Source organism: Heterodontus francisci, chromosome 2 (assembly GCF_036365525.1).
Source record: "Heterodontus francisci isolate sHetFra1 chromosome 2, sHetFra1.hap1, whole genome shotgun sequence".
In the NCBI taxonomy this organism is placed as follows: domain Eukaryota; kingdom Metazoa; phylum Chordata; class Chondrichthyes; order Heterodontiformes; family Heterodontidae; genus Heterodontus; species Heterodontus francisci.
Window position 1 is genome coordinate 6,999,261 of NC_090372.1, and position 27,142 is coordinate 7,026,402.

Below are 27,142 nucleotides of genomic sequence, written 5' to 3' on the forward strand. Positions count from 1 at the left end.
TGAGAATCCCAAGGCTTTTTATAGGTATATAAAGAGCAAGAGGGTAACCAGGGAAAGGGTTGTCCCACTCCAGGACAGAGGAGGGAATCTATGTGGGGAGCCAGAGGAAATGGGCGAAGTACTAAATGAGTACTTTGCATCAGTATTCACCAAAGAGGACTTGGTGGATGATGAGTCTAGGGAAGGGAGTGTAGATAGTCTGGGTCATATCGTTATCAAAAAGGAGGTAGTGTTGGGCATCTTGCAAAGCATTAAGGTAGATAAGTCCCCAGGGCCTGATGGGATCTACCCCAGAATACTGAGGGAGGCAAGGGAAGAAATTGCTGGGGCCTTGACAGAAATCTTTGTATCCTCATTGGCTACAGGTGAGGTCCCAGAGGACTGGAGAATAGCCAATGTTGTTCCTTTGTTTAAGATTTACTCCCATTTGGAAACAAATGAACTTATTAGCGAGAGACAGCATGGTTTTGTGAAGGGGAGGTCGTGTCTCACTAACTTGATTGAGTTTTTTGAGGAAGTGCCGAAGATGATTGATGAAGGAAGGGCAGTGGATGTTGTCTATATGGACTTCAGTAAAGCCTTTGACAAGGTCCCTCATGGCAGACTAGTACAAAAGATGAAGTCACACGGGATCAGAGGTGAGCTGGCAAGATGGATACAGAACTGGCTCGGTCATAGAAGACAGAGGGTAGCAGTGGAAGGGTGCTTTTCTGAATGGAGGGCTGTGACTAATGGTATTCCGCAGGGATCAGTGCTGGGACCTTTGCTGTTTGTAGTATATATAAATGATTTGGAGGAAAATGTAGCTGGTCTGATTAGTAAGTTTGCGGATGACACAAAGGTTGGTGGAGTTGCGGATAGTGATGAGGATTGTCAGAGGATACAGCAGGATATAGATTGGTTGGAGACTTGGGCGGAGAAATGGCAGATGGAGTTTAATCCTGACAAATGTGAGGTAATGCATTTTGGAAGATTTAAAACAGGTGGGAGGTATACAGTAAATGGCAGAACCCTTAGGAGTATTGACAGGCAGAGAGATCTGGGCGTACAGGTCCACAGGTCACTGAAAGTGGCAACGCAGGTGGATAAGGTTGTCAAGAAGGCATACGGCATGCTTGCTTTCATCGGTCGGGGCATAGAGTATAAAAATTGGCAAGTCATGCTGCAGCTGTACAGAACATTAGTTGGGCCACACTTAGAATATTGCGTGCAATTCTGGTCGCCACACTACCAGAAGGACGTGGAGGCTTTGGAGTGGGTACAGAAGAGGTTTACCAGGATGTTGCCTGGTCTGGAGGGCATTAGCTATGAGGAGAGGTTGGATAAACTCGGATTGTTTTCACTGGAACGACGGAGGTGGAGGGGCAACATGATAGAGGTTTACAAAGTTATGAGTGGCATGGACAGAGTGGATAGTCAGAAGCTTTTTCCCAGGGTGGACGAGTCAGTTACTAGGGGACATAGGTTTAAGGTGCAAGGGGCAAAGTTTAGAGGGGATGGGCGAGGCAAGTTTTTTTACACAGAGGGTGGCGAGTGCCTGGAACTTGCTGCCGGGGGAGGTGGTGGAAGCAGGTACGATAATGACGTTTAAGAGGCATCTTGACAAATACATGAATAGGATGGGAATAGAGGGATACGGTCCCCGGAAGTGCAGAAGGTTTTAGTTTAGACAGGCATCAAGATCGGCGCAGGCTTGGAGGGCCGAATGGCCTGTTCCTGTGCTGTACTGTTCTTTGTTCTATTACGTTCAGTGTGAATGAGGGAAATACACAGAGTTACAACCCAAATTGCAAACTAGCCAGGCACTGCATTTGAACAGATAAACTACCTCAGATAATGGAATACATTGCATGAACAAAGACATATAAATGCCTTGCCAATTTTTTTTTAATCTCCAAGAAATAAGACCTTCCTTTTATATAATGTGTTAGTGCATTCTTTGTAAAAAATTCTGAAATGCTTCATAGCAAATGGATAAGCACTGATCAAGAACATCAAACATCTACTGTTGCTATGTCTAAATCAATTGCTCTATCTTTTTTTCATCCATTCAGGAGCGAGTGTGCTGATTAAATATAAAATTACACAGGAAGAACTCTGACTAATAAACAGAATTGAAGATGACAAACTCAGTCACCAAGCAGTAGTCATTTGGGTCGCAGCAACTCTTCGACAGCACCTCCCAAACCCATAAACTCTACCACCTCGAAAAACAAGGGCAGTAGGCGCTTGGGAACACCACCGCCTGCAAGTCCTCCTTCAAGCCACACACCATCCTGACTTGGAATTATATCGCTGCTCCTTCATTGTCATTGGATCAGATCCTGGAACTCCCTCCCTAACAGCACTGTGGGTGTACCTACACCACAAGGACTGCAGCAGTTCAAGAGGGCAACTCACCACCACCTTCTTAAGGGCAATTAGGGATGGGTAATAAATGCTAGCCTTGCCAACAATGCTCACATCTTGTGAATGAATGGATAAAGAAAAAGACAGGGATAAACAGACTGAACAGATCATCACAGTAGAGGCTCCATGAGTTCAGCTGACATTTGCTTTCACCTTTTCTGTGACTGGATCACTGGATTCCATCAAAGGGCTCTGCCAATTAAAGCACTGGATCTCTCTTTAACTTCATCCCCGATTTGCTAGCCACGTGTCGGGGATTAAAGGGAAGACCCATTTGCAACAGCCCTAGCAGGGAAGTAATCACTTAAAGCAGTTCAATCTCTGTAATTAAACACAACTTACGTATTTGTTCAGATAACTGTTAAATAAAAAGGTATAAAGGAAAGTTACTTGGAAGCAAAATTTCTCTATGAACCAGAATGACCTATCCAGAAAATAATCGTTCACTTTCTCTTGGGGGGGGGGGGGCAAAAAGTCCCAAAAAAAGCATTTGTACCAATTAAACAGTATGCAATATACTCTAATTTTGCACAAATATTCTAGTAAATTATGCTCCAAAGATAAGTGAGTACAGTGTGGATAGGGTTATTGTGTATGTTACCTTTCCATTGAACAGGAGTCGACCAAATAAGCGCTTGCCTTCTTCAAGGCCACCCTCCAGATAGACTGCACCTGTAAATAAATACACATTTCAAACGTAAAGAACGCCCAACTAACTGCAGATCCCAAAGGGAAGATAGTCACATATGCTTACAAACTGAACAAATACACCAAGATTGTTATAGGCCGAAAATAATTCATGTATTTAAAAGGGCAGGAGGGTGGGTGCATGTAAGAGGAATCAATCTTTTGAGAAATACACAATTTAATTGACTGACATCGTGAAAGAATATTCACAAGGCAGCATATGCTACCCGTTGCTATACCGGGTTCGCCCAAGGATATGACCATTCCGATCAGTTTAATTACCTGCCAAAAACTGTTTGAAGTTTAGCTGAGTCTGCATCTGCTGGATTAGCCAGCAGTCCGCACTGAATGGTAGCTAAATACTGAAGTAGTTATTTTTAACTCAAACTGGTGAAGGACAAACTCAGGACTGGTGTCAGAAACCACTTCCTGTAAAAAGTAATCAATTTACTGGCAGTGGGTGTTAAAATGCAAGGGATTCAAGAAGAAATACAAATTCAATTTCCAAACTCGTGACAGCTTATCCAGCCAGCCTTCTGATTTTAGCGAGGGTTCAACATTATATATCAAATTATTCAATGTATAACATTTCTGAACCACCAGTAATGCTATGAATTTAAATATCAGATCTCACAGAAAACGAAAACATGCCAGTGATACTTATTCTGCACTTTCATTGCGTGCAGTTTTGTTCACCCATCTTTTAAAGAAAAGCTTCCAGACCAAACCAGTCTGAAATAATCAACGATACCCACGGGAGATGCCATCCTTGGTTACAGCCAAAGAGGAAAGTGGTAAGGAAGCAGTGGTTAAAGAGGGACAAGACCCGACTAATGGGCACCAGAAAGGATCACAAGGTAACTATGGATGTGGAAGACAATTTTATTCATAATTCATCACACTCTCTTTAATCTGATGATTATGCCAGCTCACCCAGGGATATCACTAATCAAATCTCCCTGAAGTTTTTGGATAGTCAGGATAGTAATGGAAACAGCCTCCAGGGCTAGTTTCAGCTGATGAACAACTTATCCCAAAGTTTGTCTCCAAGGAGCATGTGTCTCACAGGCTATGGCCGGAATGTTTCCCTCAGCGGACAGGAGCCAGCCACTGAATGAAAAGTCAGTTGCAAACCCGCCTCCGCCTGGCCTGGGGATCCGGATCACATTTTGCGGTCCCCAGGCCTTTAACTGGTTTGAGGCGGGACTTCCACCTCATTGAGGCAGGAGGTCCAGCTTAAATGGAGCTGCCGGCCAGAGGTTGGGGCAACAGGGACGGTCCCCCCATCGGGCACTGGGTGCCTGATCATGAGGGCCGCCACACCACACCCCCCACCTTTTCTCAGGTGGCTTCTCTCGGGCCTGGGCCAACCGACCAGCCATGGGTAAAATCCCTGTGGTAACGGGCGGAGGCCTTGATTGGCCTGGGACGAGCAGACCGTTTCTCACCGCCGTCACCCAGCGTAAAATGGGGACGGAGGCGGGGGTGGGTCGAGTAGGGCCCCCCAAGCCTCCAGCTCCATTTTATGTTGCCACCCCCCCCCCAATCCCACTCTTTGGGGCCGGCGGGGGGGGGGGGGGGGGGGCGGGTAACAGTCCAGCCTATTACTTTCAAACTGGTATTTTGACCTTTTGTATAAAGATAATCAGTGCTGAAGATGACTATTAATGTTTTAATTTTTCAAAACTAAAACAGAAATATTGTTTTTACTTTCTTAAAATAAAAACAATTTGGGCTCCTCCATCTCTTCCTATCCTGAAGACACTGCCATTCTGCTGGGTTACAGCTATACAACACTCAACTCTTTCACATAATTCCAAAGTTTCTGCCTCCATTTCTTTTTTTTTTTTTAAAGACGATGAACAAAAAAGTGCACATAGAAAGACATTTCATGTCTCAAACAATTCCTAACACCAGTCCGAAAATTATCGTTCAGTTGTTTAAGAATCTTCCCACTTGTCCTGCTCTCAAGGTTTACACTGAAGTGGTGTCTGAGATTCAGCTTTTCGACACTGTTTACCATCACATATACCATTATGAAGCTCACCTTCAGTGAGCTTACATCAAAATGAATCCAACAAGCGAGAAAGCTTAGAGAGTGACAATTCACTTCCAGGTTCCTGCACAGATTATAATGCTTGCAAATGAAGGCGATCTTTCTGCTTACACTTACAAAGAATCAAGGGACACATCAGACAAACAGCTCAGAAGCTGCCCCTTTGACCTCCTCATCTAGAGACGGCAGGTGACAGAGGAGGGTCCTGAGGTCTGATGTCATTGCAGAATGGCTTCAATCAACTGCACAGTCATTACAGTCTTGCATTGCACAATGAAGGTTAGCACAGTTCATCAAACAGGGCGGCACTCTCCTTAATCTGATGATTATGTCAGCTCACCAAAGGATATCACTAATCAAATCTCCCTGAAGTCTCCTGACTGTCAGAATAACAGAATTATCGGGAACAGCCTCCCGGGCTACTTCAGCTGATGAGCTTTTTAGCCTGAAGTCCATCTCTATGCAGATGTGTCTTCCAGGCTACAACTTATCTTATTGAAACGTACAAGATTCTGAGGAGGCTGGACTGGATAGATGTTGAGAAAATGTTTCCACTAGTGGGGGAATCTCGAACTAGGGGACACAGTTATAGAATAAGGGGACTCTCATTTAAAACTGAGATCCACAGGAATTTCTTCTCTGAGGGTAGTGAATGTCTGGAATTCTTTACCCCAGAGAGTTGTGGATACGAGATCACTGAAAGTATTCAAAGAGGAGGTAGATAGATGTTTGAAATATCGGGGAATTGAGGGCTATGAGGAGCTGGCACGAAAGAGGAGTTGCGGTCTGGGGGCAGATCAGCCATGATCGTAATGAATGGCAGGGCAGGCTTGAGGGGCCGAATGGCCTACTCCTGCTCCGATTTCTTATGGTCTTATATTATACAAAGATTATCCGCAGTGCAGATGATTACTAACTGCAATGAAAATATTGTTTTTGCTTAATTAAGAAGTTGAAAACCAATTCTGGTCCATCCAGCTTCACTCCTGAAGATACTGACTTTATATTGATCTACAGCTCCACACAGAGCTGCCCTCTGGCTCTTCCCCTGCACCCTGCAAGTGGCTATTATGATGTATGAGCATGGAGAGTGATGCTGGCAAGCTATTCAGCCATGGTGTGCATGATGGCCAAGATCAATCCACTCCTCTGTCCATATAAATGTGCAATTTCACTTGGAGTTACTGGAATACAATCAGGAACAGGAATCTTAGCAAACTTCCCACTGCTCTGTGGAGGCAGTGCTGCACCTCTGTGCTTCACTTCATTTTGTGACAAACTTACCATTGGGGTGTTCAAATCTTCCATGGGCATAGCCAGAGAAGCGGGTTTAACTCGTGGCAGGTATGTTGTTAGATGGATACAGTATAATTTTCATTGATTGTATCTTCCTGAATCTTTAATTACACTACCTTAAAATTTTCAATCTCTCCCAAAGCTCTTTTCTCAGTTCTGATGAAAGGTCATCAACCTGTAACATTAACTCTGTTTCTCTCTCCGCAGATGATGTCGGAGCTGCTGTGTATTTCCAGCGTTTTCTGTTTTTAATTGCCGATTTCCAGCATCCGGAGTATTTTGCTTTTGTGTTTGTGACTCTGTGATCTGAATTCAGATTTTACAGACTGAATATCTGCAGCAGAGCAAAGAGTCTGTATGAGCGAATCGTAGCGATGAGAATTTTTCTTTACCATCATGGCATTTCCCACTCAATTGTTTTTCTTTGACGAGAAGATAAGGATGAAAGAGCGGAGAAAATATAGGCAGTTGCCACTTTTCTTTTCAGTCAGAAGGCTGTCGGATTCAGTTCTGCTCCAGAGGCTGGAGCATGGAAATCTAGACTGACATTCCAGTTCAGTACTGAGGGAGTGCCGCACTGTCGGAGCGTCAGCACTGAGGGAGTGCCGCACTGTCGGAGCGTCAGCACTGAGGGAGTGCCGCACTGTCGGAGCATCAGCACTGAGGGAGTGCCGCACTGTCGGAGCGTCAGCACTGAGGGAGTGCCGCACTGTCGGAGGTGTCATCCTTTGGTTGAGACATTAAAAACTGAGGCCCCATCTGCTCTCTCAGGTGCATGTAAAAGATCCCATGGCACTATTTCAAAGAAGAACAGGGGAGTTGTCCCTAGTGACCTGGTTAATATTCATCCCTCAATCAACATCACAAAAAACAGATTATCTGGTCATTATCACATTGCTGTTTGTGGGAGCTTGCTGTGTGTAAATTGGCTGCCACGTTTCCTACAGTACGCCAGTGACTACACTTCAAACATTAATTCATTGGCTGAGAATCGGTTTGGGATGTCATGAAAGGCTCTATATAAATGCAAGCGTTTCTTCTTTTGCACTTTGTAAACTTCAGAAAGTGCAATAAGCTCAGAAACAGAACTTCCCTCAATGTTATTAAGTCAATTTTTCAAAAATGAATTGTTGAAAAGGTTTATTTTTTTGAAGCTAGCAGCTGCTAATTACCTCACCTGATTTTATTTTCTGTCAACATTATTTGTGATAAAAGTCTATTTGCTAACAACTGTCAACTGCCGAGACACAAACATACACAAATAGTGCCTTTCATTTAAAAAAAGTGAATTTTGAAAGCTCCAATTGTCACCTGTTTTTAGTTGATAGCAATTAGAATGTTTACATTTTCTTAATAGTTGCGCGAGAAAGACTTGCATTTATATAGCGCCTGTCATGATATCAGGATGTCCCAAAGATCTTTACAGCCAATTAGTACTTCGTTTTGGCTAAATGTAGTTATTTGGCACTGCAGGAAAAACAGCAGCAGATTTGGACACTGCACATAAACATCAATGAAATAAATAACCAGATCATCTGTCTTAGAGATGCTGAGGGACAAATATCAGCCAGGAGATTGGGGGAACTCCCCTACGCTTCTTCGAAAAGTGCCACGGGATCTTAATATGTCCACCTGACAGGGCATAGGTTTAACGTCTCCGCAGAAAATTGGCACCTCCAACAGTGCAGCACTCCCTCAGTACTGGCACTCAAGTGCCAGACCAGATTCTCTGGAGCAAGGCAGAGAAGGAGTTACAGACACAAAGATGCACATCCAAGAAACCACCATACTCAATATTTAAAGCGATCCCTTAGAAAGTCACAAACTAGTACTGGTGTGTATCAAATTGCTCCCTCCACCACTTCCTAAATCGATGCCGTCAGGCCCATGACTCGCACCCCCCCTCATAGATAACTGACACCAGTCATGTGCCAGTGGGCTGAATCTCTTACTTAATGCCTAGATGTGCCAAACTCAGGGTCACCTTCTATTGTCCTGCCACAGCGCCCATCCCCCCTCCCCCCCCCCCCCCCCCGTTACCTTCCACAGTGATGCAGTACTGTCAAACTCCAGAGCTCACCACCTCAGTCTGCCAAAGCCCAGGGTCCATTCTCCAGTGCTACCGAAGTGTAGTGCTCCCAGCGAGTGGAGTTAACCCTAGTTTCCCCTTCCCAACTGTTCCTAAATACGAGATAGCTATCCTCTAATTGGTGCAGCGTGCAATCTTCACCTATTCACAATTTTGTGACAACTTTTTCCATTATGAATTCTAATTTCTCTTATAACATGAATGCTGCCCAGACACACTCGGCACAGTGTAACTGAACCCTCTCCACTACTTTTTGAAACAATATTGCTCCTAGTATACCTCCCAGGTTAGAAAATTCCTCGGAAACTCCTTTTCATTCTTCCGATATTACTTCAGCAGATGTGTCCAGGAAACCTTGCTTCTATGCGTGTATGTGCTTCCAGTGAAGTAACAAATTTCCCAAACTCACTTCCCCAGCTTCTAGTGTCTATGCTCCAACCTTCCTGCTTTGCAAATTTCCTGAGTGTTAAATTTAAAAATCAAACAATTATCATCTAACCGTGAGGACAGAATGTGAGAGCTTAAAACAGGGATTGAATTATCCCTGAGCACACGAGTCCAATTATCTAAATTGCTTCGTGACTACATATTATCTTGTTCTCTGTGTACAGCACTACAGGAGATCAATTAGTACACGTTAATCGTTGGAGTGAGTTCATAAAAATCCGAAAGCTGCTCCAAAATCCAAAACAGTTATTGTGTCACAGTCAACGACAATGAGTTACCATGGACTGCAAACCATTGCACTTTCACAGATAGCAGGTCCTATATTAATTCTGGGACATTTCTCCAGTGAAGAGATGCATGCATTTAACAAACAACATGCGCGACACTCATCATTTGATTTATCTTATTCAGGATCATTAAAGATGATTTATCTTCCATGTCCTAATAAATCATACCTGTGATTACTTGAGTTTAAAACCCAAGCAGACAAATGCCAAAATTTAGTTCAACTTCAAAAGAATCATTCTGCTTTAAAGTATCAACTGTGCGGAATAATTCCACCAACTATTTTTTTTTTACTGGACTGGTGATTCATTCTGCTAAATTCAGGAACATGCTAAATATGATCGTGCAGAGAGCAGGCAAAGACACGATGGGCTGAATGGCCTCCTTCTGTACTGTAACCATTCTATGATTCTATGAAAATGCTTTCACAGCCAATTATCTGTCTTTCTGGATCTTTATGACTCTCATAGACTTTTAAGGGCTTTTTTTCCCCCCAACGTCTTGGCTCATGGTTGGAAAATTGCAAGTACGCTCGCCAGGGTACAACGTCATGGATGAAAATCTGCTGTCTAACGTACATACTCTGAATTAAATTGTTTCACCCTCAGCCTCTAGCTTGGAGCTGTACACGAAAGTGGTTTTGCTCGGTGGTAGTATATTTGCTGAGTAATGCTATCTTAGAGCATGGCTCACTATTGGCAGTGCAAGGCTGGTGAAATTGCCCTCTAATGCATTTTATACAGTCGTACTAAACTAAGTAAAGCCTTGTAGCGATCATCTGAAATAAATAAGCCATCAGATCTTAGTATTCTGGGTTTCTTAGGAAAATACCAACAGCACAGCAATCCTGAAAACATTGCCTATGAATTCTTTGCCCCTCGCACTGACGACTCCAAACTGAATTTCCATACACTGCTCCTCTGAACCATAACTTGCACTGGTAGAACCTGTTTTTAATTACCTATCAGGGCTTCAAAACAATTAGCCATAGCGTGACGTAGATCGGATTCTCTGCAGAGGTCAGGCCCGTGTGCGTATAGCATGAAACAGTCCAATTCCAGCTTCTGTAGGAGGAATCAAAAATCAAAATTGATATATATATTTGGGAAATCACGTCCGTTAATGGGTAGTACAGTGTTTATGGTACTGGGCTAGCAACCCAAGAGGTCGTGAAATCAAATCCAACCCATGAAAGAAAAAGACTTGCATTTCTGTAGCGCCTTTCAGAACTTCAGGGTGTTCCAAAATGCTTTACAGCCAATGAAGTACTTTTGAAGTGTTGTTGTCACTGTTATAATGTAGAAAGCACAGCAGCCAATTTGTACACAGCAGGCTCCCACAAACAGCAATAAGGTAATGAGCAGATTGGATAATTACTGGTCAGGAGTCCCCTGATCGTCTTTGAAATAGTGCCATGGGATATTTTTTGTCCACCTGAAAGGGCAAACAGGACCTCAGCTCAATGTCTCATTCAAAAGACTGCACCTCTGACAGAGCAACACTCCCTCGGTACTGCTCTGGGGTGTGCTCGAGTCTCTACAGTGGCACCTGAACCCACAATATTCTGACTCAGAGGTGAGTCTGCTACCTACTAAGCCACAGCTGATAGCAGAAGGGAAAAAAAAACTGAGACACGTTGACAGGGGTGAACAAATTTGGTCTCCTTAACTGAGGAAGGACATACTCGACTTAGAGGTGATGCAACTAAGTTTTGATAGACATATTCCTGGGATGAGAGGGCTGCCCGACGAGGACACATTCTGGGAGTTTAGTAAAATGAGAGGTGATCTCATTGAAACATAGCATTCTTAGAGGGCTTGACAGGGTAGATACTGAGAGGCTGCTTCCCCTGGCTGGGGAGTCTAGAACTAGGGGTCTTAGTCTCAGGATAAGGGGTCAGCCATTTAAGACTGAGATGAGGAGAAATTTCTTTACTCAGAGGGTTGTGAATCCCTGAAATTCTCTATCCCAGAGAGCTCTGGATGCTCAGTCACTGAGTATATGCGAGGCTGCGATTGATATATTTTTTGAACACTAAGGGAATCAAGGGAAATGGGGGTCGGACGAGAAAGTGCAGTTGAGGTAGATGATCAGCCATGATCATAGTGAATTATTGAAACAGAACTTGGAGTACTGCTTTGAATGAATTGAGGGTTCGGCATTTGTATTATATATTACAACACTTGTGAAAAGCAAGTCCAAATATCCCAGGGAGAAAGGACTGGGCACCAATACACTGGATCTCCTGTAACTCATGATACTGACCTTTGCTAGCATAGCAAGGTGCTGGTTCTGCACAATTGCTGTGCGGTAGGTAGCTAACCCACCTTCCTCTAGATTTGGGAACAGAAAGTACAAGTGCACGCTGAAAGCAGAAAGAAGCAAATTCAGTAGGGTGAAATTAACAAGACGTTTAACACATCAATAATGCTTTGCAAAGCTACCTGGATCATGTAATGGCATTCTCTTTTACATACTTAGCATCTGTTGTACACAATTTGACAAATTTATGATTCTGTCAAACTACTGCACTGTTAATTAAAATTTCTGATGCACTCTCAAGCATTTCTTACATGGCAACAGATCATTGTTACATAAACATACTGCATAATTGTGAATATTTCTCATTAAAATAGAGAAAATGTGCAACTTGCATTGATTTAGCATCTTTAAAGTGGGAAGGCATCTCACAGGTGCAATATAAAGCAAAATTTGACACCAAGCTACATAAGGAGATACTATGACAGATGACCAAAAGCTCAAAGTTTTAAAGTCAACGTTTTAAAAAGCATCTTGAAGGTAGAGAGAAAGAGGTGGAGGGGTTTAGGGAGGGAATTCCAGAACTTCGGGCCCAGGCAGCTGAAGGCACGCCTGTCAATGGGGCAGCGATTAAAAATTGGGGGTGCACAAGAGGCCAGAATCGGAGGAGCGCAGTGATCTCAGACAGTTGTCAGCTGGAGGAGGTTAGAGAGACAGAGCAGGGCAAGGCCATGGAGGGATTTGAAAGCACGGATGAGAATTCCGAAAGGGAGGTATTGCCAGACCTGGAGCCAACGTAGGTCAATGCAATTTAAATAGAAAATGCATAGTAAAAAGCACAAATACAAACAATTTAAAATGTTAACATTTGCTACCACTTTGCTACCATTTAAATTGCATTGACCTACAGCCGACAACTGTCTGAGATCACTGCGCTCCTCCAATTCTGGCCTCTTGTGCATCCCCAATTTTTAAATCGCTGCCCCATTGACAGGCGTGCCTTCAGCTGCCTGGGCCCGAAGTTCTGGAAGCACTTTGGTAGCAAAAACAGGAAGGCAGATTATTATCTGAATGGCTATAAACTGAGAGAGGGGAATATGCAGCGAGACCTGGGTGTTCTCATACACCAGTCGCTGAAAGTAAGCATGCAGATGCAACAGGCGGTAAAAAAGGCAAAATGGTATGTTGGCCTTCATAGCGAGAGGATTCGAGTACAGAAGCAGGGATGTCTTGCTGCAATTATACAGAGCCCTGGTGAGACCACACCTGGAATATTGTGTGCAGTTTTGGTCTCCTTATCTGAGGAAGGATGTTTTGCTATAGAGGGAGTGCAGCGAAGGTTTACCAGACTGATTCCTGGGATGGAGGGACTGACGTATGAGGAGAGATTGAGTCAGTTAGGATTATATTCGCAGGAGTTCAGAAGAGTGAGGGGGGATCTCACGGAAACCTATAAAATTTTAACAGGACTTGACAGGGTAGATGCAGGAAGGATGTTCCCGATGGTGGGGGAGTCCAGAACCAGGGGGTCATAGTCTAAGGATACGGGGTAAACCTTTCAGGACTGAGATGAGGAGAAATTTCTTCACCCAGAGAGTGGTGAGCCTGTGGAATTTGCTACCACAGAAAGCAGTTGAGGCCAAAACATTGTATGTTTTCAAGAAGGAGTTAGATATAGCTCTTGGGTCTAAAGGGATCAAAGGGTATGGAGCAAAAGCGGGAACAGGCTACTGAGTTGGATGATCAGCCATGATCATAATAAATAGCAGAGCAGGCTCGAAGGGCCGAATGGCCTACTCCTGCTCTATGTTTCTATGCTTCCCCTCGTCTTTCCACATCCCACACTGACCCTGGCTTAGAAGCCAGCATGACTTTGGAACTCATTGCTCATAAGGGTCCTTGGATTAACATACTCTTCCTTTCCACAGAAAGTGTCCAGCTTCCACTTTGCACCTCCCGTTAACAGTGTCACTGAGAATGACTATCCTTAGGCAGGATCATGGGTGCGACAGCTTTTAGCTATCATTCCATGGCATTTGTGTTCAGTTCCTGACATCCTGTGCTACAAACATTCATTAAAACACATACTGTAATGAAAAATACCACGACAAATTTAGACTAAATGTATGAGCATCAAGTTCCCACCTTGTTAAAAATTCAACAACTGCGTCTCCCAAAAACTCCAGTCGTTCATTGTGGTTAATCCTGCACAAAGAAACAAAAACAATATTTGTAGTGTAACTATTAATCTAAAACTTCATATATACTACAATTAACCTGTGAGGTTCATTTATGTGGCATGTTACTTTTTTTAAAAAAAAGAAAACATATCAATTCCAATCCCAATTGCATTTTACTGGGATACTCAGATAGGCTAAAGAAATGATTGCCATGATTATTGTTGAAGGTAATCCAGCTTATTTTAGGATTTAAAAAAAAAATCCCAATTCAATTTCTGGCAGCATCACATGCTACCTTATGACAGACACCTTTTAAAAGCAGTACTGACTGCAAGAGGTACAAGCAGACGGAACAAAGTTATACTGCCAGCTCTGTACTGCTTCCAATTCAGGGAAAAGCAGAGCTCTGCTTACACACACTTCAACACATACACGGGACCCATCGGAGAGGCTGTAAAATTGTAAAGCAGAAGCATACTGCTGAGCCACTGTCTTGCTAACCTTAGCAACATAAAGGCAGTTCATTTGGAAATTTCTTAAATGTTAAATTTTGAAATACCATTGCAGTGATTTTTAATTACAGGGCAGCAGGGGCTCATCGCCTTGAAACAAATGCAAAACCCTAAGCTGAAATCCAAACTGCAGAATGTTGTAATTAATCACGTTTCACAGTGCTGCAAAGCCCAAACACTCACCAACCTGCTGTGAACGTAAGAGGAGCAGGAGTAGGCCATTCAGCCCTTCGAACCCACTCTGCCATTCAATGAGATCACGGCTGATCTTTTACTTCAAGGCAATTTTCCTGCACTATCCACATATCCCTTGATGTGTTTAATATGTAGAAATCTATCTATCTCAGTCTTGAACATACTCAACGACTGAGCCTCCACAAATTCCATAGATTCACTATCCTCTGAGTGAAGAAACCCCTCCTCCTCTCAGTGCTAAATGACCTACCATTTATTCTGAGACTGTGTCCCCTGGTCCTAGACTCCCCAGCCAGGGGAAACATCCTAACCAAGGCCTTGTAGATAACAGAACAATATTTCTTGTCTCCTGTCCTCCATCTAATCACAGCCTACTCTTTTATTTTGCTCCTACAGGCCTTTCCTCAGGCTCTGTTCCACCTCAGGAGCTGTTCACAAACAGTGAGCGACCTGCAACATTAACCCTGCCTTCCTCTCTCCACAGATCCTACATTGCCTGGAGTGCTTCCAGCATTTTAGCTTTCAACACCTCCCCCACAAGCCTGCCTCGCCTCTTATCGTTTTCATATTCTTTAAGTAAAGATTATAACATTTAAATAGCAAAAATGTTAATTTTGTACTTGTATAAATCTGGTAATGATTAAATAGTGAATGGATGAAACCTCAAAACCTATTGTAAACTTAGCATTTTCCAGAATTGCTATATCTAAAAATTAGAAGCAACAACGTTCAGATCTAAGGTTTGCCTTTCCAGTTATTTTTTTTAAAGTTTAAATAGTAATGAGCTATGCGATATAATTTATATATGTGCACATTGACCTGACAACTTCCAAGTAGCCTATGTTCTGTGTCGCCAAGTCATATCCATTTTAACGGAGAGAACTCCAAGCAAGTCACATAAGTGACTCACGGCTTCAACTTTCTAGAAAGATTTATTGTGACTGATCTCGTCCAGGATGGGTGATCTCAATTTGTAAGTTGCTTTAATTAAAGCAGCTGAAGCATCCTATCACATCTAACACCTGACTACAACTTCAGTTCCTAGCACAGAACTGGGTTCCAGTATTGGTCAAGCTGTCCGCCAATACAATTAACTTAGCAGGTTTTCCATATCCACCGATCACAAAACCTGTGGATTATTATAGACTGTGGCTCCCTCTTGGAGGTCATTTTCATGGGCAGAAAACCATGCACTGGGAAACACAGAAAAAGACAGAAAATCACACGTCTTTTTCGAGTACGCAGAGCAGTTAAGTTTTGAATGAAGCCAAACAGTGTGGAAATGCCAGTGCTATATTTAAAGAGTTTATTTCTGCCTAAAAGGTTTTGTCAATGCTATCCCTTATGAACAGAGACCTAACAGATGTGATTTTGATTTTGATTTGATTTAGAGATACAGCACTGAAACAGGCCCTTCGGCCCACCGAGTCTGTGCCGACCATTAACCACCCATTTATACTAATCCTACACTAATCCCATATTCCTACTACATCCTCACCTGTCCCTATATTCCCCTACCACCTACTTATACTAGGGGCAATTTATAATGGCCAATTCACCTATCAACCTGCAAGTCTTTTGGCTGTGGGAGGAAACCGGAGCACCCGGAGGAAACCCACGCAGACACAGGGAGAACTTGCAAACTCCACACAGGATGTAGTGCAACAACAAAACAGTTCAGACTAGGGAAGTGCCAGTGTGCACGTAAAGACAGCTGAAAGGTTTGTCCATTGCAAACTGCTAATGAGGACAGTATGAAAACATTTTGAAATATTGTAGATTTTATTGTTCCTCATCACTGGGCAATTGAACAGTAACTGGTTTAAACTGGAGTAGCACACCACAAACTGTATTACAGATACCTGCAAAGCCCCTGCTCATATATATATATATATATATATATATATATACACACACAAGTTTAAGTGTATGCTATACAATACAAAGGTATGAACTTAAACCAAACTTCTAGTGTTTTCCAATTACTAGATACACATACACAGTAACAGAAGAAAATTATTAAAAGACTTGCATTTATATAGCGCCTTTCACGACCTGAGAACATCCCAAAGTGCTTTACAGCCAATGAAGTACTTTTGAAGCGTAGTCACTGTTGTAACGTAGGAAACACGGCAGCCAATTTGCGCACAGCAAGATCCCACAAACAGCAAATGATAATGATCAGATTATATTTGTGTAATGTTGGTTGAGAGATAAATATTGACCAGGACACCAGGGATAACTCACTGCTTCTTATTCAAAATAGTGCCTTGGGTTCTTTTACTTTCACCTGAGGCGCCTTGGTTTAACTCATCTGAAAGACAGCACATCCGGCAGTGCAGAACTCCCTCAGTACTGCACTGGGAGCAATTTCTGCGCTCATGTCTCTGACTTGAACACACAACCTTCCAACTCAGAGGCAAGATGTCACCCACTGAGCCATGGCTGACACACTGAAGGTTCAACAGTTTATTGGCTCTTTAAAGTAAAGCTTTTTCAGTAATTAAGTAGCAGCTGAAGCAAAGGTAAACTATGTTTTTTTAAAAAATCATTACATACCTTGAAGGAGCTGGGTCATCTTGACCAAGGCGTGACATGATGTTTATTAAAGTGTTTATTCCTGTTAAAAAGGAACACAGCAACAGGAAGTATCGACTGATTCACTGAAAAAGGTAAGCTATTGAAATATTGGATAAAAGACGCAGTAACCATGGAACATTGTGAACCACATAGACAGATTCCCTAAATTATATAAATGCTAAGACAGCAGTTTGAAATGTGTGAGCGAATATGTGAAATTCACCATACAACATTAATGTTGTTGGCTTGTTCTGTCCAGTTTCCAAACAAACTCTGAAAGCCTAATTTCACAGAACTGTGGGCTCTACCACAATGAGCAGGGCCAGAGGGGTGGGTCAATCATTTGGGACTGAGTTAAGGAGAAATTTCCTCACTCAGAAGATTGAGAATCTTTGCAATTCTCTACCCCAGAGAGTTGTGGATGTTCCATCATTGAATACATTCATGGCTGAGATAGACAGATTTTTGATCTCTCAGGGAATCAAGGAATATCGGGAGTAGACAGGAAAGCGGAGCTGAGGCAGAAGATCAGCCATGATCGTATTGAATGGTGGAGCAGGATCGAGGGGCTGCATGGTCTACTCTGCGGAAACAACCTCTCAGTGTCTACCCTATCCAGTCCCTTTGGAATCTTGTATGTTTCAATGAGAACACCTCTCAGCCTTTGAAACTCCAGAGAATATAGGCCCAATTTACTCAGCCTCTCATCACAGGACAACCCCTTCATCCCAGTGACCAATCTAGAGACCCTCCAATGCAAGTATATCCTTTCTTAAATATGGAGATCAAAACTGCACACAGTACTCCAGGTGTGATCTCACCAAAGCCCTATAAAATTGTAGCAAGACCTCTTTATACTCCTACACTCCTGCAATAAAGGCCAACATGCCATTTGCCTTCCTAATTGCTTGCTAACTTTGTGTTCCTTCTCTGAGCACACCCAAGTCTCTATGAACATCAATTTACAAGTTACATGCCTTTAAAAAAAAATTCTGCTTTTCTATTGTTACGACCAAAGTGAAAAACTTCACACTTCCCCACATTATACTCCATCTGCTACCTTGTTACCCATTCACTTAGCCTGTCTATATCTCTTTGCAGCCTCTTTGTGTCCTCATCACAGCTTGTATTTCCATCCACCTTTGTATCATCAGCAAACCTAGAAACATTACTCTCTGTCTCCTTGTCAAATCATAATGATAGGCTGTAAATAGTGGAGGCCCCAGCACTGATCCTCAAGCTGCTCCACTGGTCAGAGCCCGCTAACTTGAAAGTGCCCCATTTATGCCTACTCTTTGCTTCCTGTCTGTTAGCCAATCCTCTATCCATGCTAACAGATCACCCCCAAACATTCTGAATTGTTTCTGAAAATGTTTCCCATTGTTTATTTACTGCCATACCTTTATGTCTACTCACCCAATCAACCTCAGTCAGCTCTCTCCTCATACCTATGTAATTGGCTTTGGCTAAGTTTAAGATTCTTGTTTGTGATTGGAGTAAGTCACTTCCAAAAGTAACATGAAATTCAATTGTATTATGATCATGATTTCCCAGTGGATCTCTTACTAAGAGATTACTAATAACCCTGCCTCATTACACAATACTACATCTAAAATAACTTTATCCCTAGTTGGTTCTGCAGCATATTGCTCCAGGAAACTGTCATGAAAACATTCCACAAACTCATCATCTTGTACCTTTGCCAATTTGATTTGTCCAGTTTATATGAAAATTGAAGTCCCCCACAATTATTAAATTGCCTTTGTTACAAGGTCCAATAATTTCTTGTTTTTGTTCTAATAATTTCTTGATTAATGCTCTGTCCAACTACTAGGGGGCCTATAAACTACTCCCACCCCATACTGATTCTACTTCATGATCATCTCAGCAAAGATCCTTTCTCACTAATGTCATCCTTTACTATCAGTGTTACCCCTCCTCCTTTGCCATTCTGTCTGTCTTTTCGAAATAGTTGTACCGTAGAATACTTCTTTCCCAACCTTGATCACCTTGTAACCATGTCTCTGCAATGGCGATTACATGTAAGCCATTTATTTCTATTTGTGCCACTAGTTCATCTATCTTATTGCAAATGCTTCATGCATTTGGATAAAGAACTTTTAATTGCAGTTTTCTTTTACTGCTATTCCCTCCATGGACCTTATTCACTGATGCACAATTACTGTTAAACTCTCTGTCCCTTCATGTCTCACTCTGCTTGTCTTTAGTCACATAGCCAGATCGTTCTATTGCCTCAACTTTTCTTTGGATTTCTACATCTCCCTTCACCCAAACTCTACCTCAACCCCAACACTCCCCACCCCCCCCCAACCCGCCTCCCTGTTGGTTTAAAGTCTTGTTCACAGCCCTAGTTATACAATTGGCCAGGACACTGATCCCAGCCCAGTTTAAGTGGAGCCCATCCCAACGGAAAAGATCCTTCTTTCCCGAGTACTGATGCCAGTGCCCCATGAATCAAAACCCCTTCTTCCCACACCACTCTTTGAGCCACGTGTTGTCATTCTCTAATCTGCTTAATGCTGTGCCATTTGGTGCATGGCTCATGAGAGATGGTTACCTTTGTTGCTCTTAATTTTAATTTGGATCCTAACTCCTCAAACTCTCTCTGCAGAACCTCATTCCTATTTCTACCTATGTCATTGATTCCCATGTGGAACACGACAACTGGATCTATCCCCGCCCACTCCAAGTTCATCTCCAGCCGTGAGGAGATGTCCTAAACCCTGGCACCAGGCAGACAACACAACATTCGGAGCTGCAGAGAACAATATCTATCCCCCTGACTTTACTGTTTCCTATCACCACCACATTCCTTTTTGCTCCCCCAACTTGAATGGTTTCCTGCACCACGGTGCCATGGTCAGTTTGCTCATTTACCTTATAGTTCACATTCTCATTCACACAGGTAGCAAGCACCTTGTCCCTGTTGGTTTTGGGTGGGGTGGAGAGTGTATATATTTTGTGAGGGTCTGGCTAGATGGTCCTTTGGGTCTTTACCTGTTTGTCATTGTTCGTATGTTCGTTCATAAAGCTCTTCAACAAATTATAAAACCCAATTGCTGTTGCGATTCAGTTTCCTGTTTACCTTTCTTCCTCATGTACATGTGATGAACCTTCCTGTCTCCGTACTTGGGTTGCCGGATGCCACAATTTGACAAAGAGTTTCTTGCATGATCTGGGTTCATTCCAAAATTCAGATGGTGACTTGGATGCGTCATTGCAAGCTAAATGCAAGTCAGGGGTAAGCATGGACAGAGAGAATTAACCATTCATAAAAACTATTCAACAGAAAGTCAAAGATGCAGTAATATCTCACCAACAATCAGTAACACTACCGTTGATTTGTCCAAGATTACCCGTGTTATTACTTGATGCTAAGCTTAGCAAATCCCAAGTTATAATCAATCACAGAATTGTTACAGTGCAGAAGGAGGCCATTCGGCCCATCGTGTCCACACTGGCTCTCTCTGAAAGAGCAGCTCCCTCAGTTCCATTCCCCTGCCTTCTCCCCATAACCCTGCACATTCTTCCTTTTCATATAAACTGTCCTTTTGAATGCTTCAATTGAACCTGCCTCCACCACACTCTCAGGCAGTGAATTCCAGACCTTAACCACTCACTGCATGAAAAGTTTTTTCCTCATGTCACTTTTGCTTCTCTTACCAAATACTTTAAATCTGTGCCCTCTCGTTCTCGATCCTTTCACGAGTGGGAACAGTTTCTCTCTATCTACTCTGTCCAGACCCCTCATGATTTTGAACACCTCTATCAAATCACCTCTCAGCCTTCTCTTCTCCAAGGAAAACAGTCCTAACTTCTCCAATCTATCTTCATATCTCAAATTCCTCATCCCTGGAATCATTCTCATGAATCTTTTTGTATGTTGGTTTATAAAGCTCTTCAACAAATCATAAAACCCCACTTGTTCCAATAATTACTGTGCACATAATCCAGCGGAATGGACTACTAATCCAGATAAGGTGAGTTCAAACCTCACCATTCCATTTGAATTCATACGCAGTTAAAAAATAACTGGAAATTAAAAGGAAGGTATCAGTGAAAAAAAAAATTCACTATGAATCTGTCAGATCATCGATAAAACCCGACTGGTTCACTCATGTCTTTTAGGGAAGGAAACCTGCTGTCCTTACTCGGTCTGGTCTACAACTCCAACCCCTAGTCAATGTGGTTGACTCTTAAATAAAAACAAGAAATGCTGGAAATACTCAGTAGGTCTGGCCGCATCTGTGGAGAGAGAAGCAGAGTTAACGTTCTGAAGAAGGGTCACTGACCTGAAATGTTTTTATTTCAGATTTCCAGCTTTTATTTTAGTGGTTAACTCTGACATGTTCTCTGAAGTGGCATCACAAGCCACTCAGTTGTAACAAATCAAGGGCAACTAGGGAGGGGCAATAACTGCTGTCTTGCCAGCGATCGCCCACATCCGAAGAACGAATTCAAGTTGACTCTTGATACTTGTAATGTTATGATCAATACAATTAGTGAAATCGTGATTCAAAATACACCAAATTGTCTATGATTAATGCAAACATTTTTTAAAAATTCTAATCTCTTCATTACTTCACGAATGAAATGGGTTTAGACTGCAAAAAAAAATGCACAGCTGAGATCTGTGCTTTGATCAAACTAAAAGATTTGCATTTATACAGCACCTATCATAACCTCAGGATATCCCAAAGTGCTTTACAGCCAATGAAGTACTTTTTAAAGTGTAGTCACTGTTGTAATAGGAAATGTGGCAGTTAATTTGTGCACAGCAAGCTCCCACAATGCGATGATGACCAGATCATCTGTTTTTGTGATGTTGGTTGAGGGATAAACATTGGCCAGGACACCAAGGAAAACTCCCCTGCTCTTCTTCAACATTGTGCCATGGGATCTTTTACATTCACCTTCGATGAAGCTTGTACTCAATCAACAGTATGTGCAACTTTTAGTAAAGAGGCAGCACATTCTGCAATGGGACAAAAAAAGCCTGCAAGATGAGGGTTACCTCTGTCAATGGAGCACCCTGTCTTTCTTTGGCTGCGCTTGCAGGGTGCAACTGGAGACATATGGAGCTATACGTCTTGTGACCAGTCCAAGGGAGAGGTATTTAAGGTATTCATTTCACTTCCCCACATTATAACAATGACTACATTTACAAAAGTACTGCATTGCCTCTGAAGGGTTTTGAGACATCCAGTGGTGGTGAAAGGCACTATATAAATGCAAGTCTTTCTTTTTGTTCTAAATAACGCTGTTGGGACTGGGAAGAACAAGTTTAGAGGGAAACAAATACAAGAAAACCTTTCCTATTCTGACTCAGAATATTTCTCCCACAGTACAATGCTAGGCATGGTGCAAGAGAAGAAGTCTTAAAGATCTAGTCCCAGCGGAGAGGGTGATGATAGGAGATATAATGGTGGCAAGAAGCCCACCTGTTTTATTTTGAAGCTGGGAAGTGGGAAAAGAGATGTAAGAGAAGGTGAAAGTAAATCCTGAAGTGACAGCCTAGATTTGTGTCTCTGGACCGGAATTGAATCCACAACCTTTGGCCTCAGAGGGTGAGGCTGCTACGAACTGAGTTAGGGCTGAACGGACCTCAGTTCCTGCACTGGAAGTGCCCATATGGATAACTGACCCTTTGAAAAGAGCAACTAAATTCTTCCAAACTGCCCAAAGGTTGTAAGGTATAAAAGTATAAAAAATCTTTAAGCATAATCAACATCTCATTCTTTCCACATTCATGGTTCTTAAGACTTGAAACCCAATGAAAGAGCAACTAAGAACGGGTTTTCTTTGTGCTTTGCAATCTCACTTTCAGTGGCATTATTAAAACAAAAATACTCAGAAATAACAGTGAGGAAAAGACACTGGCATATGAAGAGAAAACTCAACTGTCCCACCAAATTCCAGAACAGAATACAAACCATCAATGCATAGGAGGCCAGCTCCTGACTTAAAGGTCAAACCTTTGGAGTAATTGATAAGGATGCAGTATCACAAGGTTCTTTTTTAACATTAAAGACCCAAACTGGTGAGAGAGAAAACACATTGCTTCACAGTAGCATTAAAACAAAGCTCCTGAATGTCCTCAGTATATCCACAGAGGAAACAAGGGTCACCAAATGAATAAAAGAGAAGCAGCAAGTTAAAATCCCTGCAGTTTTTCCAATGGATATTCTGATTCTCTATTGAGTTACAACAAAAGGTCAACCTGCTACTTTTTCCAGTAATTGAAAAACTTTCAAATAGTTCTACACTGTGTAGATTCCGATACCAGGTTTGGGCAAACTTTTACAGAGATTTGAAAGACAAAGGTCGCAGCAAAAAAAACTAATTCATTTTGTAAAGCACATCGAGGCATTCTGCGTACAGCAAGATCCCACAATCAGCAATGAGATTTTAAAATGAAAAGTGAAGACTGGATTTCTCTTAGCATTGTTGATTGAAGTAGGAATTTTAGACAGGATGCCAACAGATAGTCTACCCACCCCCCCATTCTTTCTCTCCCAACCCCCCTGCCATTCTCCCCACCCCAAAACAAAACAGGATCACAGGAGACTGTTCTCCTCTCCCACCACCCCCACCTCCCAAACAAAACGACAAACAAAATGCAAGTCATGGACTTAAGGAACTGTATTGGTACACAAGGTGATTACTGTATCAGTACAGCGAAATATTTACCTGGAGAAGACAACGCTCTTTAAATGTGTAGCCTATCAGCTTATCCAAGTGCATAAGACACTGATGGTATCGGATATGGTGGGTCAATACTGGCAACATCATAGCATGCTGGAAGAAACGTAATAAACAGACTACATATATACCCACTGTACATATACATCATATATACCCACCGTACATATACATCATATATACCCACCGTACATATACATCAGCACGTTACTTTTACTAACTTGTGCTCCTGGAGCAGAGTGTGATACATCAGGAATGCATATTGGGAACTCAAGCATTGAGGTCAGCAGGCCTGTAGGATTTTCCATTCATCAATTTTAATAAATTCATGTTCCTGGTACAAGCAGCTCTGTTTTCAGAGCACAATTTTGTTAAAATTTACCGTTGTATTTCTTCACTTGGGATTCTCACTGCGACCACCTTCCATCACTGTGTGCACCACTCCAAACCACAGACTTCCCAATAGTTCTCAATGCCTAGAAACTTACAGCACAGGAGGAGACCATTCTGCCCATCGTGTCTGTGCTGGCTCCGTGGTTAGACCCACCCTCCCCTGCTTTTGTCTGTAACCCTCTAAGTTCCTCATCCTCAAATACCTGTCCAATTCCCTTCTAAAATGATGATGTAATTGGCTTCCACCTCCTTTTCAGGTCAAGCGTTCCTGATCCCGACAACTGAGAGAAAACATTTCTCATCTTCAACCACGAGCTTTTGCCAATGATTTTAAATCTATGAACTCTGGTATTGACCCACTTGCCAGAGGGAATAGTTTTTCTCTTTCTACTCTACTGAACCCTCTCATTATCCTGTGAACCTCTATTAAGCCGCCTCTTAACCTTCGCTGTCCTAACTTTTCAAACCTCTCCTCATAACTGAAGTCCCTCATCCCTGGTAAGATCCCGGTAAAACTCCCCTGTATCCTTTCTAAGGCCTTTGCATCTTTCCTGAAGTGTGTCCACAATACTCCAGCTGAGACCTAACCAGTGATTTTTTTCTTTTATATTTGATACCTCTGCTTATAAACCCAAGTAATCCATATGAAATAAATACCAGTGGCAGTTTTAGATTTTTTTTAGATTTAGATATACAGCACTGAAACAGGCCCTTCGGCCCACCAAGTCTGTGCCGACCATTAACCACCCATTTATACTAATCCTACACTAATCCCACATTCCTACCACATCCTCACCTGTTCCTCTATTCCCCTACCACCTACCTATACCAGGGGCAATTTATAATGGCCAATTAACCTGTCAACCTGCAAGTCTTTTGGCTGTGGGAGGAAACCGGAGCACCCGGAGGAAACCCACGCAGACACAGGGAGAACTTGCAAACTCCACACAGGCAGTACCCAGAATTGAACCCGGGTCGCTGGAGCTGTGAGGCTGCGGTGCTAACCACTGCGCCACTGTGCCGCTGGCTATCCATCACCGCCAATCTCCATCCAATGAGCAATACTTAAACTGCAATGGCAAAATCAAATTCAAATAATAGTTGCAAGTCTCCAAACTGGGGTCCAGAGCACTCCACCACTGGTACCGACAGGCCACATCAAATACCTGTTTCAGGCAGGAGTTAGCGCGAGAAAAATACTTCTGATTGCCTTGGAGTAACTGTCGAACCCTTACCAGTTGCATGGCTTCACCCAACTCAACAACTTTCCTAGCCTTTAATAAATGTTTCTGTGAAAGCCTCCTTGATGGTCCAGTGATTAACTGAATGCATTGCGGCTGCAACACAGGAACTGGAGGAGGTCATTTGGTCCCTCAAGCTTGTTCCATCTTTCAATGAGATCGTGGCTAATTTATATCTTGCACTCCCTCCACCCACCTTGGCTCCATAACCTTTTGTCCAGCAAAAGACCAGTTTGGGGGGGGAAAAAAAAAGAAAACCTTTCCTATTCTGACAAAGACCAGCAAAGACCCCAAATTCAGTTGCTAATGAGTGCTGTAATTATACCCCAGTAAGAGTCAAAGGTGAGAGGGGAGAGGAAAAAGGGAGGAAAATTGGACAAGAACAATAAAAGCTGCCTCCTCCATTGGCTTTGTGGGTGAAAATGGCCACACAGAGCCAATGAGTCCTTGAAGACTCTGCAGTCAACTTGTGTTTTGTTCTGTTAGCTGCTCCGAACCAGGATGGTTATGATAGAGCAAGAATCACAATTAGCCCCCAGGCTAGAGAGTGCAGAATTAGCCATGGCTTTTCAAAATCATTATATCCACAAACCTGGAAACTATGAGGAATAATGAACTGAAAACCTAGCGCATATTGATTTTGCTGGCATAATAGTGTCATAATAGGAAACCTTTGATCAAACCATTTAAAAAATGCACACCTTCCTGTGTGCCATTGCTTAACTAAAATTATATTGATTGACTTTTGACTAACTTTATTGAAGCGAAAGCAGATATTTAACTTCACATTGTAATTCAGACAGTTCCGTGTGGTTTTATCAATATCTCATTAATGTTAAGTCTTTATATAATGACGTCTGTGCATACTTATCCTTATAACCTTCAAACACTTCTAAAACCAGACTTAATTCAGCTCATTATTAAGGGATTCAAATTGATACAGTGCTAAACAGTTTCTGGTGGAAAGTTATTCTGCAGACCTATTATTCCCTGGTGGGGAAAAAAACTTCTAGCAACCTTCAAAGATAGATTTGATTTTTTTTATTGTATTCCCAAAAGTCAGTGCAAAAGAATGGAATAGCTTTGTAATTAGGCACCCAGCATTAAACATGAAGTAATCCCTGCAAGTTTTGACAAGTGTTTATGCAGTTGGGCTGTAATAACACCGGAATCGTGGGTATTCTCTGCTGTACTAGAGGTAGGTCTTCCATTGTTCATGTCAACAATTCTATGGACAGAGTAAGAATTCAGTACAATGTTGAGAGACCAGAGCAAAGACTGACAATATTTACTAGAGGTTTTAAAGATAGCATGAAGGGATTTGACAGGATGAATGGGAATGATTATTTCATCAAGTTAAAGAGTCAGTGACATGCAGCAATAAATTGAAAATTGGCACTAGGAATGCAACGCCAGAGGTTAAGAGCCATTTCCTTACGCAGAGCGTTTATGGAGTAAGGAGGGCTTCACCACAGTGAGTAGCTGAGGCAGAAAGCATTGCATGTTTTAAAGGGAAAAGTGGAAAAATATCTGAAGCAGAGAAAAATACACGGTCATGGGGAGAGAGCACAGCTGTCAAATTAGGATTGTTCTAGCAAACGCCAGCACAAATATATTAAGTACAAAGGCTTCCTTCTGTACTGCAAACCTCTACAATTCTTCTACTGAACTTGTATGAGGTCTGAAGATGGTACACAAGAGTGTGTATGGGATTTACGAATCATTCACAAAGGTGTCCAGGTATAAGGAGCTTGCGCAAGGATTAACAGTTAATCATCTGGATGAAAGAA

General features: G+C 42.4%; 1 protein-coding gene across 2 annotated transcripts in view; it reads right to left on the reverse strand.

The window, feature by feature from the left end:
• drosha (drosha ribonuclease III) overlaps positions 1-27,142 on the reverse strand; it is a 138,588-nt gene that overhangs the window by 55,097 nt on the left and 56,349 nt on the right. For both annotated transcript variants that reach the window (XM_068053778.1, XM_068053768.1), the window contains exons 17-23: positions 23,707-23,814; positions 20,102-20,240; positions 16,975-17,035; positions 13,674-13,733; positions 11,535-11,634; positions 10,231-10,333; positions 3,011-3,081 (exon numbers count right to left, since the gene is read on the reverse strand). In XM_068053778.1, coding sequence (XP_067909879.1) covers positions 3,011-3,081; positions 10,231-10,333; positions 11,535-11,634; positions 13,674-13,733; positions 16,975-17,035; positions 20,102-20,240; positions 23,707-23,814 — 642 coding nt within the window. The remainder of the gene's footprint in view (positions 1-3,010; positions 3,082-10,230; positions 10,334-11,534; positions 11,635-13,673; positions 13,734-16,974; positions 17,036-20,101; positions 20,241-23,706; positions 23,815-27,142) is intronic.